Here is a 13,617-nt window from a genome sequence, read left to right on the forward strand (position 1 = left end):
ATCTTCTCTCATCGCTAGATCTCGGTCTACATTTCTGTTGTCGCACTACAACACTATCCCTCGTCCATATTTATTCTGTCCTTTTACGAGGAGTTTGTAATTTGAAAGGGATTGCTCCAAAAATTACTTCTAGGCCAACAGCACCCCCTACCTGCAGCCACGGGTGGCACCAAAACACATTGTCCTGCGGAGGGAGCTGGTAGGAACGTTGGGTTGCTCGGTCAATGGCCAGGGTCAACGGCGGCGTGGTGTATTCCGCAAATTTGCCCGACTGTGAGGGCGGTCACAAGCCGGCGCGAGTAGGTTAAACGTTGAGTTTTATAAGGGCACCACGGGGTGACCAGCCCCTCCCCACCCAGCCCCACCCCTCCCACCCCCCACCCAACCCCACCCCTCCCACCCCCCACCCAGCCCCACCCTCCCCACCCTCCCCACCCAGCCGCTCCCTGCACGCCGGACGGACGGACACAATAATCCCCTGTGGGCTGGTGTAACCAGAGGTTCCTACCAGTATTATTTCTACTTCTGGTCTCCAATGGACCACCAGCACCACCTACCTGCAGTCCACTATAGACAGGTTCCACATAGCAGAATTGTTGAAATGAATCACTATCGGCGACACTCTTAATCCGTCAAGAGACTAATGGGACCGATAATATAATCAGGGCACGTCATCAAATCTCAGGGTGAAGCTACCACGTTTATGGATTTCTCAAAAGGAGGGACAGGTCCCCCCAAGTACTACAATTGTATGGCTGGCCTCAAAACATTGACATTTCCTCATTTTTGGTTTTAAACTAGTCAGGTTCCTTATAAAGTCTCTCTTGGTCCTTGTGCTTCATCAACATGTTTGATTGCATGGGGAAGTAGTGTTGGAAATGTGGGTCAATTTGTTTTTTGCATCGACCGTGCAAGTTTAATTCATTATGCACTTGTAAACGGCACGGTATAATCCATCCCCAGTATTGAGCCATGCCCTATCCACAGCTGGATAAAGGCTTCCCCCACACTTGTCATCCCCCAGTCCTAAAATGCCACAATTCATCTTACTGCAGCACATGAACAAATCTCCTTGTTCCAGCTCCACAATCATCCTCTGGGGGTACTTTCTCTCCCCAGGCTATACAGCAATGGGATGTGGATATATGTAATACGTCCATAAACTGCACATGTGGAATCGCTGAAAGTATTAAGCGTGATCTGTTAAGTCTTCAATATATAAAACATACATGAACATCACAGCCTGGCATGTATTTCCTTTATTGAACGGACTTATCAAAGCATTTACCACAGCTAATTCTAGCAAGCCTTACTCACAACCGTACATATAGTATCAATGCATATGTTAACGAAAGATTGGTCAGACACATTAAACGCACAACCTTTCAATTACGAGCCTTCATGAAAACGAAAGTAGCAATGCAGTAAATGGAGTAAACGGAGTAACACATTAGTTGAATTTACAGTACACCCCCTTTGTTGTCAATCCACTGCTGGATGAAGGCTTTCCCATGCCACAATGCTTATGGGTTTATTCGACCATACTTCACCACTTTGGTCAGTGTGAGTTTGTGAAGGTGCTCAGGAACATCAGACATCACTTGTCGCTGTCACCTGTAGCCATCAATTACACTTTGGTCACCAGGTTAATAGCGCTGTCTGCGAACCACTGCACCACTTGTTAAATTAAACAATGTGCAGTTAATTAAAAACTCGTTTCAGGCCAAGCACTTTGAAGGTCGAGTGAGAAATGTTAAAATAAAACATCTGTGCAACATAAATAATTTGCTGTAGTGCCTGCCCCATTGAGGAGCTACTTGTCAGTGGAGAAGGCCCTCTTGAGCATGGGCACGGGGGTTTTGGGCTCGAGCAGCGAGTCTGGGGGAGGGTTGCCGAGGCTGCACCAGTCGGGGATTTTCCCCGTCTGCCCGTACAGCTCACGCGACACTGACCGGCTGCCCAGCACCTCCTGCAGGGCCCCGAATATGGCTCCTGTCGATAGAAGAATTGCACGAGTCAGTGACTTGATCCGTGTGCAAAAGCAGTCGCCGCTTTTCATGACAATATCAACCGTTTGAATGTAGTTCATTACGATTAATGAGACATTTGTATCAAATTCTAGGAAATAAGCGTTGATTCTGTTTTGGTAAAGTAATTTTGGTTTTGCCCAAATCTGGTGAAAATGTTTTTTTTACCTTCAGCAGATATCAGGTCTGTAACATTTTTTTAATCTTGTTATTTATTTTATTATTTCCCTTCTACGTGACTTTACCGAAAAAACCAAGAATATGTCTGTAGCATTCTACTGCAATTACTGTTCGCATTAAATGCCACAATGTGAATATCAACATTTGTAATCAGAGCTATTACATTTGTTATACAAAAACAATGTAAGTTGCCAAAGATGGATTTGTTGTATTCGATTAAGTATCTTGATCTGGTTGAATGGAAGAAATGACACCCAAACCTGCCCTTGAGTGGAGAACTCAAGAGAAAAATTAAGCATCTCATCCACCACAAGATGCTTCAGTAACTATTCAAGGGGGTGACCATGCATGCAATGTAGTATGTATGTAGGGGGAGAGAGGGCAGCACCTCCAAGCCAGGCCACGTAGTTGGGCTTGGCGGGAGGCGTGTGCACGCAGACGCTGGTCACGGACAGCACCGCCTGGTACTTGGGCTGCTGTAGCAGCTGCTTTATTTCGGCCAGCAGGCGGTGGGTGAAGCCCGGCAGTTGCGCCGTGCCCCCCATCACCACCAGGTTCTTTGCCAGGGTCGTGCGCAGGTCCATGGGGCACTGTTGGGCATTGATGGAAGCACCGTCAAATCTCATTAAACGGGTGCAAGCTAGACTGATGATGGGAAAACGATTACACCAAACGCTCCTGCATGCAGCACTGCATTGATAATCGTTGATGGTGATGAAGGTATCAAACTATTTCACCGATATTCACAATCTGACAAAATGGTTAAAACATCACCTCAGCGATTTGCACTATGATTTGCAATGAGATCGTGGGAATGTCAACATTTTGATATCGGTGAACTTTAACCGACATGTAAAATGTTGCCTTTCTACACAATCACATCCCCTACCACTGTTAGATTCCCAGCCAGATATGCGTGTTGAAAGTAGCAGTTACTGCACCTCAGTGGTTAGCAAAAGCGAAAGGGAAAGAAGGCACAGACGAGACATGTTTCGCTGTGGTAAAGCCAACTCTTCCCACATATTTTACCATAGAAATATTGCCTTGTGATAAAAACGTCGTAGTTTTCTGCTATTTTTGATTATTTTCTTTGAACCTATCTATGTGACTTTACCGAAAGACCCAAGAATATAGACAGGACTCAATTTGATGAGCAGGCCTCACCTTAACCAAGCAGTCCAGCATTAGGGTGGCCACGGATTTCTCCTCATTGTCCTGCACGAAAAGAATCTCGCACAGAGAGTCCCTGCAAAGCAAAGGAAACACCTCAATAAAATTCACTGACTTTTATGAATTTGTTGTGATAAATGTGAGCAGTAAAAATGAAAATTCCAATGTGCAAGATAATGCAAAAAACATTTTTAAAACGCTTACAAAATATTTAACAAAAATGTATTCTGTGTGCACTTTACATCAATTATGGTTTTTAGTTTTGAGATTTTAGGCATTCTCCTTGCAAGAGTGTGACTGTTTTTTGGTGTCATTTGTTACAAAAAAGACTTGAAGTCTTAATTAGTTCTCACCCGATAAAATAAAAGTAACTAATCAGGCTTTTCTCAATACTTGAATAGCATGTCATCATTAATTATTACTCAAGGTTTCAAGCTACTGTGCAACCTGGTGTACTACAAGAGTGCGTCTGAAAATTGCCAGGGATATGAGCTGCATGAAGAACGTACCTGATCTCTCCCTTGACAATCAGAATGTTCTCACCGTCCAAAGGGTACGAGACATCTGGCGGGGCAGTCGGCCGCTGTCATGGCACACACCACCACACACGATCGTAATATGGACAAGAAAATCGAATGCATTGCCATGCTTTCACTTTTTAACACTCTTAAAATAAAGTTTTCAATGAAGGTTGAAATCGCTAATGCATTGGGGCTCTATCTATTAGTCTGCCTGTCTTATGTGTGTGTATGTCTGTAGCAGAGGGCGTTTCTACTGTGGTATTTGGCAAGTGCCAGGTGGAGGGATTACCCCTCAGACTGCACCTTGCCGGGCATAAGTGCCATAGTGACGTCATCGCCACTTAGTGGCAAATGGCGGCTGTTATCGTTGTTGCTGTTGTAGCAGAGGGTCACAATAACTCTAAATAGCAATACAACTCCTAAAGATGATCCAATTTAAATAACATTTTAGTAAAAAGTTGTGTTACTATCAGAGACACACCCTATAGGAAATGAGCTAATTGTATTATAGAGTTGTCCAAAACTTGCCAATAAAAACCAACCGTAATGGATATGGCTGTTTGGCCACACTTCCCAATGACTTCATTCTGCGTGACATCATCTCGTTGTGCGGCTCCGAAGGAAACAACATAACTAATACTGTACTTCCAAGGACAAACATTGGAAAGCATTACAGAATCCATATTTGTAAAATTCTACTTGTGTAGAATTTTTTTCATTTAAAATCCCATCCCTTTTTCAGTCATATTATATATTCAGTGAATACAATAAATGCTACGTGAGCTTTGAACGGACCTTGGCGGATGCCTCCGTTGGGAAGCGTGCGGCCTGCAGCTTCTGGCCACGCAGCAAGTCCGACACAAAGCACGTGCGAACTGCGACCGGCACATCACAAACCCAGAATGAATGACACAGCCAATCAAATCCTGAACCACAACATTTTAAAATCTCCAAAACATTGTGCACTTTTTTTTCTAATTTTCTTGCTGTTGATTTCACACCTGATGATGATTGCTTGTGTTGCAGTCGAAACGTCGTGAGAATTTTATTGTTTTATATTTTTATTATTTTATTACTTTCCTTCTACGTGACTTTACCAAGAGAACCAAGAATATGAATCCCTGCAGTCACGAAAGCTTTAAATCAAAATTTAGAGCCCATATCCTCATGTGCCTATGGAGGATATTCCAATTCCTATGGCAAGCACTGTCTAATCATCAAGCAGCACCGCTCAAAAGTTTGGTGGTCACTGTTTTGACTCAAGAGAAATTAATTCTGGCAAGGACATGAACTCACAATCTTACAGATGCCTGCTGCTTTACTAACTATACTGTGAAATCACAGCTCTGGGTAATAGATCTCACACAAAAAACGAAATACAATCATCTAAAAAATGTAACTCTTAAATCTCATGCGTAAATATATCCAGTTTTAATATCATACTATAATCAACAATATCCTTGCATTCACCAAAGCAGACAATCGCGCTAATCACCACTTACACACCACATCTCAGCCAAGGACATTCCTGCAATCAGCATGCAAAACATGCCATGCAACTAAACAAGAGCAGATGTTCAGATTATAACGTAGCTAAATTGCCTAATTAACATAATATGAACAATAAATCGTGACTTAAAAAAAATGTTATCATGCCACAAGCCATTTTGACGGCTTTCATGCAGAGGCATTGGCAGGTCATGCGCACGATGTGCCGTCGCCCAGGAGTTGGGGGTGGGTGCACGTGCGGTTGTAATATTAATTCATGCACTTGTGTTGGCGCTTTGTAATGCACTACCTTTGATGTCCTCCAAAACATCCTCGGGTAGCAGAGAGGGGCTCTGACTGGGCTCGCTGGTGGCTTCCGCTGGGCTTCCTTCCTGCAGCATGGACCTCAGCTCTCTGCAATGACCAACCGGCACAATTAATGAATTTCTATTTGTTATCTACCAATTCCATCATTCGAAGACACAATCCAAAATAAGTGGTACTTTGAACACCCCCCCAAATGATGGTCATGGGTCACCTTAGCCCACGTTAGGGATACACTAAGGGGGAAGGAGGATTTGTTTGTAAAGGTTTTGAAGCCTTACCTTAGATCCCCTCCTGTAGAGATCGCAGATTAACAAGGTATGGGAGATTCCGAATTTTTTTTGGGTTAGGTCGTGCATAAAATACCATAAACCCTCCACCCGACATAAGCAAATTAATAAAAATGTCAAATGAATAAAACGTGCCATAAGTATTACTCTCCAATGCATCGGTGTGTTGTAACACAGCTCAACACTTATTTTCTACCACATACCTAGGCGTGTGTGACTCTGGTTTCTAACATGCGTTTAAAGCAACATATTTTTTCATTAAATTCAATTGTGACTTCAGAAGAACAGTACCACCATACTGCCCTCTAGTGATGTCGCTGCAGCATAACTTAAAGACTTGCAAATAAATGTGCCACAACAAACCCACACGATGGATAAGTCAAGATGCTTGGTGCATGGTGAGAGCCGGTCAAATTAGGCCATTGGGACGGTTTTAATCGCCATGTAAGTTTGCACAAACAAGGAATTCACTATGGCGGGACGGTGCATACATTGAACAAGTAGGAATCTTAACTTATATAAAAGGTATACACTCTAACTATACTAACGTTACAAAGTATAAGTAATACCAAAGGGCTAAAATCTTTAAAATTATGAATAAGTAGACCTTATAAAATGCGAATGTAAAATGTTAATTAGCCGTATTAAGCAATCTTAAAATACAAAAATACAAATAAGATTAAGGTTTCAATGCTGAATCAATTGTTTTACTTAACAGAAAATTTAAACTACCATACCATCAATTGAAGATATTTTGATAAAAATAACAAAATGTTATTTGGATTTAACATTTCTTCAAGCGGGTGGAGTTGTGGCACAGTGGTTAGCGCTCTACACTATGAATCCAGCCACTAGGGTTTGATGACCGGCCACGGCTGACGTCAGTGGTGGCACCTCAGGTCCTGGGGCTCTCTCCCTTCTCCAACCCACATTGACCAGCATGGTGAAGTATGGTCAATCAACCCCCATGACTAACTTGGAAAAGGGTGGAATTTTTCCAGCAGTGGATTGACAAACAGCTGTAAATTGTAAGAACATTCCTGATGAGTGTGTCTATCCAAGGGAAACCCTCGCAAAACCTCTGTGCCCATGCGACACAGACGTCCAAGTCAAAGCTGACCTGTGTAATGCTTTTCCTCCCAGCGGCATTGCCTCCCAGGCGCTGACGACCGGGATGCCTTCACAGACCTGATATCACTCAGGAAAACTGAAGTCATAGTAATTTCTAAAATTCTAGAACAATTACGCATCAAGCATTTTCACATGGTAAACAGCCACATGGCTCAAACATTCTTAAAGTTAGTACTGAAAATTTCTCACAACTGAGCATATGAACGAGGAGGAGATGTGTCATTTGACACACAGTATACATCTTTTTTTAAGGATAACCTTTCTGATATGGCTATACGTGGTCTGTTTTCACACTTTTCAGATTCATCCTCTCGTAAACAGGCAGAGGCAAGACTCCTTGAGGCTCCGAATGAAAAATGTTTTGCCCGGAGTGCAAGACTTTAGGGTCGGCTAACGACCTATGTTTAGTCATTTCCATATACATACAGGTTCAATCTGAATTCACAGTCTGTGCATGCGTGTCGGTATGGGTTTATGATCTATGCATATCTAAAGATTTGGCTTTTTTTAAGCACGCAGTTGGTATTCCAAATATCCCCATTTTCAGGAATAAAGCATGCACTTTTGTGCAGCCATTCTTAAAAAAACCCTTTATGTCAGAGAGACTGTTCATATTCACAGTCCTGATCATAACAAAATGTTAAATAAGTCACATTTGGCCAACTCTCTGAGACTCTTGACTTGCCAGACAAATCGAATATTAATTATATGGGATGCATAATTAATTTCACAACACCCACTACCCAACCTAAACTACCGTGATTATTTCAGCTAGTCTCTGTAATTCTAAGTATTTCCTGAAGGTAAGTCAACCAAACATTGAAATCCTCATATTCTTTGGGTCTTTAGGTAAAGTCACGTAGATAGGTTAAAAAAAACTACGACGTTTTGATCGCAACACAAGCGGTCGTCATCAGGTGGAGAACAAAAAAATAATATTAATTCCTGCAGTGATGAAGCTTTAAGATTGAGTTCCTCCTTTCACTGACAGTGTGGCTTTTAATCGTGTTTTGAATTAACCTGTTATTGAAATTAATTCAAGGATACAGGTAGGACCAAGGTTTCATTGTATCCGCAGTCCATAACAAGTGCTGTGTTGATGCCCAGGGTCAGAACAGCCATGAGGTGACTTGGCGCAAACAGAACCGAGGGGACCTGTAAAATATCAAACAAATATCGAGTGAAACACTCAACGAACACCATGCAGCCAGCAGAGTCAAACATCACTCGTAACGAGTAACGTTTCTACCGGATACAAGTCACCACGTCTACAAAGCAAAATAAACCCTGCCAAGTAAGGCCTTCAAATAATAATTTTAATCTCAATAACATCAACGAGCTCTGTATGAATAATAGGCGGCTTACTTTATAGTTATGTTATTTTAATGTGCAGGCTGCGCTGGTTAGTACTGAGATTTGGCATCTGGCAGTCGGCTTGTTTTACTTTGTTTGAGAAGCTGCCATAGTTCACACGAAATATGTGTTTGCATACTAACAATGCTCATTAGATACCCAGCAATGCATCAAACCCAAGGGCCATCTTCAAACTGAAGCAACAACTCAAATGTCATCGCTGGCAAACAGGCATCCAGGAAGATGCACTTGGATTTTAGGATAAGGATTTTCATTTAGAGGCTGCTTAACTAATCGAAACCATTTCAATGCTCTGCTGCAGTCTAGCCAAGGGGACCTCCAGTGGCAGCTGTCCCTGTGTGGTACAAGATATGTGCAGCACCTGCCAGCAAGGGTGCAATGTTACTGTGTGGTTTATCTCAATTAAGTAATCAGAGAGTAGAATGCAGACCATGATTAAACACTGCACTGTGCAGGCAAGAAAGGCTGTGCAAAGAACTGTAGGTGCCAAGTGGAGACCATGCCTCAAAGTGCTTGAAGAAGACCCGAGCGACGGCTTCACGGAAGTGCGTCGGACACAGCATGGACTCCACGACCACGACGCGTCGGTCCCGTGGGTTTACGAGCAGGTGCCTGCACAACAAGAAGACATGCTAGATCGGTGCGTGAATGAGTGCCACCGTGTCGCTCACCTGTTTTGTAACCATTAACCTTCAGTTTCTAAACACATTCCTGCGGAGGGAGCTGGTAGGAACGTTGGGTTGCTCGGTCAATGGCCAGGGTCAACGGCGGCGTGGTGTATTCTGCAAATATGCCCGACTCTGAGGGCGGGCACAAGCCGGTGTGAGTAGGTTAAATGTTGAGTTTTATAAGGGAACCACGGGGTGACCAGCCCCTCTCCACCCAGTCCCACCCCTCCCACCCACCCCCCACCCAGCCCCACCCTCCCCACCCAGCCCCTCCCCACCCAGCCCCTCCCCTCCCCACCCAGCCCCTCCCCACCCTCCCCACCCCTCCCCACCCAGCCCCTCCCTCCCGACCCAGCCCCTTCCTCCCCACCCAGCCCCACCCCTCCCATTTTTGGATGCACGACGGATGGACGGACGGACACAATAATCCCCTGTGGGCTGGTGGAACCAGGAGGTTCCTACCAGTATAATGCTCTACTGGAGTAAGTCCGTGAGACCGGTCTGGGAAGCACCTGAAGTAAAGCACGTGTATGAAGTCCTTCAGGTTCTGGTAGAGCTCATCCGTGTTGACATGATATTGCACCACTTTCACCGGCTGTGAGTACACACCACACAGAGGGGTGATGGTTTTTATAAACACACAAAAAGCATCTTCCAGAAAATGTACATCTTCATTGATTCATGCAGGTAATGCATGGAAAATGTTACTTAATGCAACCGACTCCAATGGCTTGTTGCATGTTCCTTAATTTCTACTGCTTATAATGACATCAGCTTTACTAAATATATGTTATGCATATGACCCGCACATGTTTACAAGACGATATCTGTATTTAAGGAAGGACAATCGTAAGAGCCATCGCGTTGGAGGGGATAGGCATACCGTGGACGTCCCCGGACCCTTCACCTCACTGGGCAGGATGCATCGTGGCCCGGGCTCCCCTGCAAATCCACATCTGGAAATACATGAACCACACATCGCCTTCGTTTATACACTGCCAGCTACGTACCAAACACATTCCTGCGGAGGGAGCTGGTAGGAACGTTGGGTTGCTCGGTCAATGGCCAGGGTCAACGGCGGCGTGGTGTATTCCGCAAATATGCCCGACTGTGAGGGCGGGCACAAGCCGGCGTGAGTAGGTTAAACGTTGAGTTTTATAAGGGCACCACAGGGTGACCAGCCCCTCCCCATCCAGCCCCACCCCTCCCACCCAGCTCCACTCTCCCCACCCAGCCCCTCCCCACCCCCACCCAGCCCCTCCCCTACCACCCCCACCCAGCCCCTCCCCACCCAGCCCCTCCCCACCCAGCCCCTCCCCATCCAGCCCCTCCCTGCACGACGGACACAATAATCCCCTGTGGGCTGGTGTAACCAGGAGGTTCCTACCAGTATAAATATTTTATGCAAGAGCAGACAAGTATCACATTGTACAATTCAAACCTAAAGTTTGTGTGCTGGTTTAACCTTGATTAGAGATCACCATCACGGTTTAAACATGATCATTGCACAAGTGTGCACTGGTTCGCTCCGACTAGGAATCAGCACTGCAGCACATCCGCATTATACAATAACAAGTACGTTTCACCTTTATTGGATATCATCATTATATTATAGCCAAGTTCAATCCTACGTGGTAGCTGTATACAGTACCAGTTTCACCCTTAGTAGTGATCATCAGTGCAGTGTAGCTTTTGTCACATGTGACAAGAATGTTAACTCTAGATTTGAAGCTTTCGTGACTGCAAGGATTCATACTCTTAGGTTTTTTCGGTAAAGTCACGTAGGTAAAAAACAATAATAAAATGAAATAATAGTAAATGAAAATAACTCAATTAAATCATTGTGATTTAATTGAGTTATTTTCATTTAAATCCATTGTGATTTAATTGAGTTATTTTCATTTATTTTCATTTATTATTGTTTTTACCTACGTGACTTTACCGAAAAAACCTAAGAGTAAGAATGTTAACACTGGTATCACGCTTCTTAAAGATCATCATTGGAGCACTGCCCATGTTACAATACAAGACCGGTGTGTTCAACAATACCGGCATCGCCATTATAATAATTCTAATGCAGTGTCCGTAACGTTACATTACAATTATTTTTCATCTCATGAATGAAGCTTGAGATTAATATGGTAGATCTCTGTAATGCAGTCAATGTGCATGGTGTGACTCATTATCCGCATTATGTTGGTTTGCAAAAACACATTACGTTTTAGAGAATTAAATGGGGGTCACAAGACATCTGGACCACGCCGTACTGTGCGTCCTGTACCCCCACAATTCGAGGTTGAACGAATGTAAGAGACCATCACGAAGGCCCAGGGGATGAGCGTGAACGCGTCAATTCCACTGCTGGATGAGGGCCCCACCACACCGTACGGATCGTGGGGGTGATGTGACCATACTTCACCACGCTGGTCAATGCGGGTTGGCGGCGGCCGGCACTGCCCTCTGCTGCCCACCACGCAGCCTATAACAACCCTTTATGCATGGTGGGTCACCCAGCCAAGCGTCGTCCAGACTCCACCCCGCTTGGCCTCCTACACCTGGTGGACTGGGGGCGCATTGTTACAGGCTCAGAGGCCCAAAGCCACCATAGACCTGGGCTGGCCGGACCCCGTGGCCTGGCCCCGTGGCCCGGCCCCGTGGCCTCCCGTGGCCTCTCGTGGCCTCCCGTGGCCCGACTCACTTGGTGAAGGCGGCGCCGAAGTCGAACACCACCGCTGTCTTCTCGCCGCCGATGCCCAAGCCCTCGAAGAGAGGCATCGCGGCCTTCCCCGTGCGCCACTCCCTCCACAATCTCCAGACCACTCGGGCAATGGCGCTACAATCCCCAGTGCACACAGGATATAAGCAATTACAAACTCTAGTGCAGATAGGCTACGGAACTATATTTCCAAGTGCACACAGGCGAATGGCATTGTAATTCCTAGTCCACACAGACTGGTACTACAATCCCTAGTTCACATAGAATCGAGTACTGAAATAGCTAGTGCACATAGGATAGATAACTATAATCCCCAGTTCATACACGCGATGGCACTAGAATCCCTAGTGCATTCGGACAATGTAACTACATTTCCCAATGCCTACAAGCTGTGGTATTACAATCCTTAGTGCATACAAGCTGCATGCACTACACAATCCTCTCGTCTGATTTACAATGTAAATTTCGTATCGGAACCTCAACTTATGATGCATAGTCTTTTATTATCAGCCAGCTCTGTAGTTTAGTTGTGTATGGGTACCCTAAACAGGGTACGTCAAACACGCCGAAAATCACGGTTATGGGATCATCGCAAACCTGTCACCCCCCTTATCAGTGTCCTACCCTATTATTACAGACACATTCAGGGCTTATTGATCACGCTCATCCTACAAAGACCCATCACAAGGGAGAAACACAAATAGTCTAAACAATTCTAGATAGTCAAAACAATGTGTCTTGCCCATATTGAAACGGCTGCACGCCGTATGGACCTGAAAACTCAATTTCCCTGGACTAGAATACGGGGTAAGCCATATAACTTTGGGGCCGTCCATAAATTACGTCACGCGATTTTGGACGATTTTTGACCCCCCCCCCCCCTCTCGATACACGGCGTCACAAAAAGTCAGACCCCCCCCCCTCAAATATGACGTCACAAAGCTCTGCCCCCCCCCAACAAAAAATAAAAAACATGCTTCAAATCGCTTTAAACTATTGTCATTGTAGTGCGTATTTAATGTGGCGCTGCACTTTGATGTTGTATGAGAAAACATTTATTAAAACGTCTATTTAATTAAGTAGAAAGTGTTGTCTATATTTATTTAAAGTTGAACATTTTGATGTGACGTCACATTTCCCCCCCCCCCTCGTCACATCGTCACAAATGTCTGACCCCCCCCCTAGGTGCGTGACGTCATTTATGGACGGCCCCTTGACAGTTTCGTGGAATGTCATTGTCAACGTTTTAAATGTTCGATTTTCGAAAGCGTATGTTGTCAATGAAACCATATATTTTAGAAAATTGAACGTTTTACGGATTAAACAAAGCAAACGAATCTGCCACACGCAGGCACTGAAGTCAACACCCAGCTCACACGGGCACGACAAACCCACTCGATACGTGGAGACTGCCTTCTTGGTTCTTTCGGTAAAGTCACGTAGAAGGGAAATAATAAAAATAAAACATAATAAAATAATTCTCACGACGTTTCGGCCACAACGCAAGCAGCCGTCCTCAGGTGAAGAACAGGTCTGTCGGAAAGACAGCGTCTGAATGGACGTGGAGACTGCTTTAGCATTTACAGCTTCGTTATCATATCGCACCGAACGTGAGAGTTTAACACGTAGCAGGCTTTGGCGACCAATGTCATCCATAATAGAGGGTTTTTTTGGGGGGGTTAGATCGCTTAAATGTATAAATGTGTCGTTAAACCCGCCACCACCCGA

General features: G+C 44.7%; 1 protein-coding gene across 1 annotated transcript; it reads right to left on the reverse strand.

The window, feature by feature from the left end:
* Positions 1-1,242: 1,242 nt before the first annotated feature.
* On the reverse strand, positions 1,243-12,006 carry ACTR10 (actin related protein 10). Its single transcript, XM_061559523.1, has 12 exons — positions 11,872-12,006; positions 10,057-10,129; positions 9,686-9,768; positions 9,009-9,117; positions 8,179-8,286; positions 7,121-7,188; positions 5,697-5,800; positions 4,694-4,773; positions 3,887-3,960; positions 3,372-3,453; positions 2,596-2,797; positions 1,243-1,992 (listed from the first exon to the last, which is right to left on the reverse strand). Exons 1-12 carry the CDS (start codon positions 11,946-11,948, stop codon positions 1,814-1,816), a joined length of 1,239 nt encoding a protein of 412 aa, XP_061415507.1. The 5' UTR covers positions 11,949-12,006; the 3' UTR covers positions 1,243-1,813.
* Positions 12,007-13,617: the final 1,611 nt, after the last annotated feature.

The sequence above is a fragment of the Lethenteron reissneri genome, chromosome 25 (genome assembly GCF_015708825.2).
Source record: "Lethenteron reissneri isolate LAM-NWPU_2019-01 chromosome 25, ASM1570882v1, whole genome shotgun sequence".
Taxonomy (NCBI): Eukaryota; Metazoa; Chordata; class Hyperoartia; order Petromyzontiformes; family Petromyzontidae; genus Lethenteron; species Lethenteron reissneri.